The sequence below is a fragment of the Medicago truncatula genome, chromosome 7 (assembly GCF_003473485.1).
Source record: "Medicago truncatula cultivar Jemalong A17 chromosome 7, MtrunA17r5.0-ANR, whole genome shotgun sequence".
Taxonomy (NCBI): domain Eukaryota; kingdom Viridiplantae; phylum Streptophyta; class Magnoliopsida; order Fabales; family Fabaceae; genus Medicago; species Medicago truncatula.
In genome coordinates, this window is record NC_053048.1 from 32,543,786 (window position 1) to 32,547,374 (window position 3,589).

General features: G+C 32.9%; 1 protein-coding gene across 1 annotated transcript; it reads right to left on the minus strand.

Annotated features, from left to right (window-relative positions):
• Positions 1–528: 528 nt before the first annotated feature.
• On the minus strand, positions 529–1,326 carry LOC112416663 (uncharacterized). The gene has a single exon (XM_024770972.1). The coding sequence runs from the start codon at positions 1,324–1,326 to the stop codon at positions 529–531; it is 798 nt and encodes a 265-aa protein (XP_024626740.1).
• Positions 1,327–3,589: the final 2,263 nt, after the last annotated feature.

Here is a 3,589-nt window from a genome sequence, read left to right on the forward strand (position 1 = left end):
AAATTGAATATGCGAGAAATGCTCTGGATGCCGCTCAAAAACAACTTAGGTAAAATATATGCACAAAACATATATTTTCTAAAAAAATTAAGGAAAGAGGAAATTATTATTAAGTAAATAAATCATATATAATTCACATCGAATGATATATTGTCAACCCTAAAGTAACATATTTAAATCACCAAATTTCCACAAAGTAAAATTTAATATTGCCAATGATTTTAAATTTTAATAAATACTTTCATGTTTTGACACAAATATAAGTGATGATTTTATTGAGAAAGGGAAAGTAATAAAATATACATCCTCCGGTCACTATTATAAGTAAAAGTTATCATTTTATATTCATTCAAGTAATGATCTATGTAGTCTTTATTATAGACTACATACATCATTTGGTGAATGAATCTAAAATGTGTATTTTTGCTTATAATAGTGACCGAATGATGTATAGAAAACACGAGTATGTAAATAATATGATGTTAATGTCTATATTTGTCTCCAAATATCTTTTATCTTTGGTTCCTTCTAGGTTGATTGAGTTGATGATGAGGACACATTGGGATTTGCCTGAATTATGCCTTCTCTTTTAGGATCACGAGATGATAATGGAAGAGTATGAGAAAGAAGTTGATCAATGAAATTTCTTTGAGGAAAAAGTCCCAAACCCAAAGTGTTTGACCTTTGTGGAATTGGCAATGCAGCATTTAGACCTCCACCCCAAAAATTAGTCATCCCAAATTGTGGTGTTGCTTGGGGTGAATTTGGCATTTGCATCACATACCGGGTTGCAAGGGGTGTATTTGGCATATACACCCCTCCATAGCCACCATAAGGAAAGGCATTGGTCACATGGACGCCATTTGGGTTGTGCAAGTTAGCACTACGGAAATATGAATGGCCTTGATAGTGAATAGAGCTTGAAAACCATAGGGTTGAATCCATCTCTTCCTCTCTCTTTTTATCTTCCATTTTTTTCAAGATACGTTCACGCTTATGAGCATTTTGGTGACCTCCAAGAGCTTGAGAAGTGGAGAATTTCTTGTCACAATAATTACAAGAGAACTCTACCACTTTCTGCTCAGGTAAAGGTTCATCAGTAGGGTTTTGAAATGAACTTGAAAGTCCACCATTCTCCAAGGGTTTGGAAGTGGACTTGGTGTGAGTGCCAAGTCTTAGGGTCAGAAAATCCTCAACATGAGATTCAGAGGTTGGTGGCATTATCTTTGACTCCTTCTTTGATTTCAACTCCAATTTTGGCTCCTCTACCATTTTGCGTTTGAGGTTTCTATCCTCATCATTTCCAATGGAAATTCTCTCAGACATTTTTGAAAGCTTCAAAAAGAGATTTGAAACTATTGAAAACAAACTTGTGTGGTTTCATGATTTGCTAGAGAGGAGTATTTATTGTAAGATTATTTATCGTTGAATTTCTATACAAGGGAAAGAAATAAAAACATGCAAGAAAAATGTTTATTCAATGGTCAAAATGGATGCAAGCTTTTAAGGAAAATATACAATGATTTTCAACCATGGTCAATAGCTTGACTTGAGATTATTTCAACTACTATTTATTATTATGCTATATATTCAACATATGTATTATTTAATATTTAAAAAATTGTGAAAGTCAAATATAATTATTATTATTATTATTATTACAAATGAAGTTGCAAACTCAAATTAATGCAAGAGAAGAAGAAAAAAAATTGTCATTAATGCGAGAGAAATTCACTTTAAAGATGAATAAGTGGGGTGTTTGGAGTTCGAACCTCGGTTCTTACATATATTATACATTATCCTTTACCAAGTGAGTTAAATTCATGGGGATGAAGAAAATTATTTTTAATAGTGTATGGGGTTCGAACCTCGGTTCTTGCATATATTATACATTATCCCTAACTATAATCAACAATAAAAAACCAATTTCTAACTAATTTTATCATTAGCAATCCAAAAAAACTAACAAAATTTCATTGAAACATTTTATCAAACACCTAGAGTCCAACTTTCAATCAACCTAAAATCAAATAATTTCTAAACCCTAAACTACCACATTGCACTCTAAATAACATCTAAACTACAATTTAGTCATAGAGCCCAATTTTTTTAAAGGCACCCCCACTTATTATTTATGCTATAGATCTATTTTTATTCCTCTAAAAAAATGTATTTTTATTTTATGTTTTATAAATTATAAAGAACTCCTAAAATCCTTTGCTCTTGGCAGAGAACTTCATTTGTTTATTTCATGTTTTAGAAAGTATAAAGAGAACTCCTAAAATCCTTTGCTCTTGGCAGAGAACTTCATTTGTTTATTTCATGTTTTAGAAAGTATAAAGAGAACTCCTAAAATCCTTCGCTCCTAGGAGAGAACTTCATATGTGTGTCCATAGGTTTTCCAAAGAATATTAGTCACTATTAAACTGGTCGTGCAAATTTCATACCTATAACATGATATATATAATGCTACATTAACTATCAATTTTGATCGTCTACAGCGACAATTATTTTTATAAGAGATATCAATTTTGTCATAGAGGAACAGGGTGATAGTGGTAAATGAGGTTGTTGATCTCGCAAAGAGAACAAAACAAAGGAGTGTCTAATATTCATATCAAACTTTGAAAAGGCTTATAATTCGCTAAGTTGGAATTTCTTTGATTATGTGCTAAGGTGTGTTTTGGTTTTGATGGGAAGTGGATGGGGTGGATTTGAGCATGTGTGCTTTTAGGATCATTATTACTTTTGGAAAATGGTTATCTGACGAAGGAAGCGGTTATACGTAAGGGTCCTAAGAAAGGAAGTCCATTGTCGCCTTTTCCCTTTTTCTTCGTTATGGAGGGTTTAGGGGCTTTAGAGCTCAACTTTTTTTAAAGGGTATAAAATTCTTGATTCTCATGTGAAGGTGTCTCATCTCCAATATGCAGAGAGGCTTGCATGGAAAACTTGTTGTCAATGAACATGATTCTTGGAGGAGGCGGCTTCATTCTTAAATGTAATTTAACAAAATTGTGGATAGTAGCTTCGTGTATCTTTAGTGGAGGTATCCTAGAGGTTGCTTAAACACATGGAACCGTAGTTTAACACTTTGCTGTTCGAGGAGAATTGGGTGACAGTGTGAGTCGCATAAACTTGTGAAGATGGTAACCTGAGGCGGCTTAACAAATGATCATCCATCTTGCATCAACACATTAGCAACGAGTTCAATGATCTAGAGCAGCAACAAATTTCTGTCCAAGAGCAAAAAAAGAATTTAGTTAAAATTGAGAAAGAAGAGCAGAGAACACGGTATTTGCATTGCAAAACTTGAATTTAAGATTGTAAACTGGCCTCAATCACATGAATGTGTCTTCTCAATTCCAATAGAAAACTCAATTAATTATTCTAAATGGACGACAGTTCTTGACTTTTACATTCCCATATAAAAAAGTTAGAATATACATTTATTGAAATAACACCTGGAGTAGAAACTCCTAAAACATTAATGTGGTTAGTGGGGTGTGACAGAGAAGGGGGGTTGAAGAGGAAATGTCCTCAGCTCATATTTTGGAAATGAATCTTTTTACTATTTTATTGAGACAATTGG

What these genes read in the sequence shown, in the direction of transcription:
- LOC112416663 (XM_024770972.1), bottom strand. Translation starts at nt 1,326, where the DNA reads ATGTCTGAGAGAATTTCCATTGGAAATGATGAGGATAGAAACCTCAAA.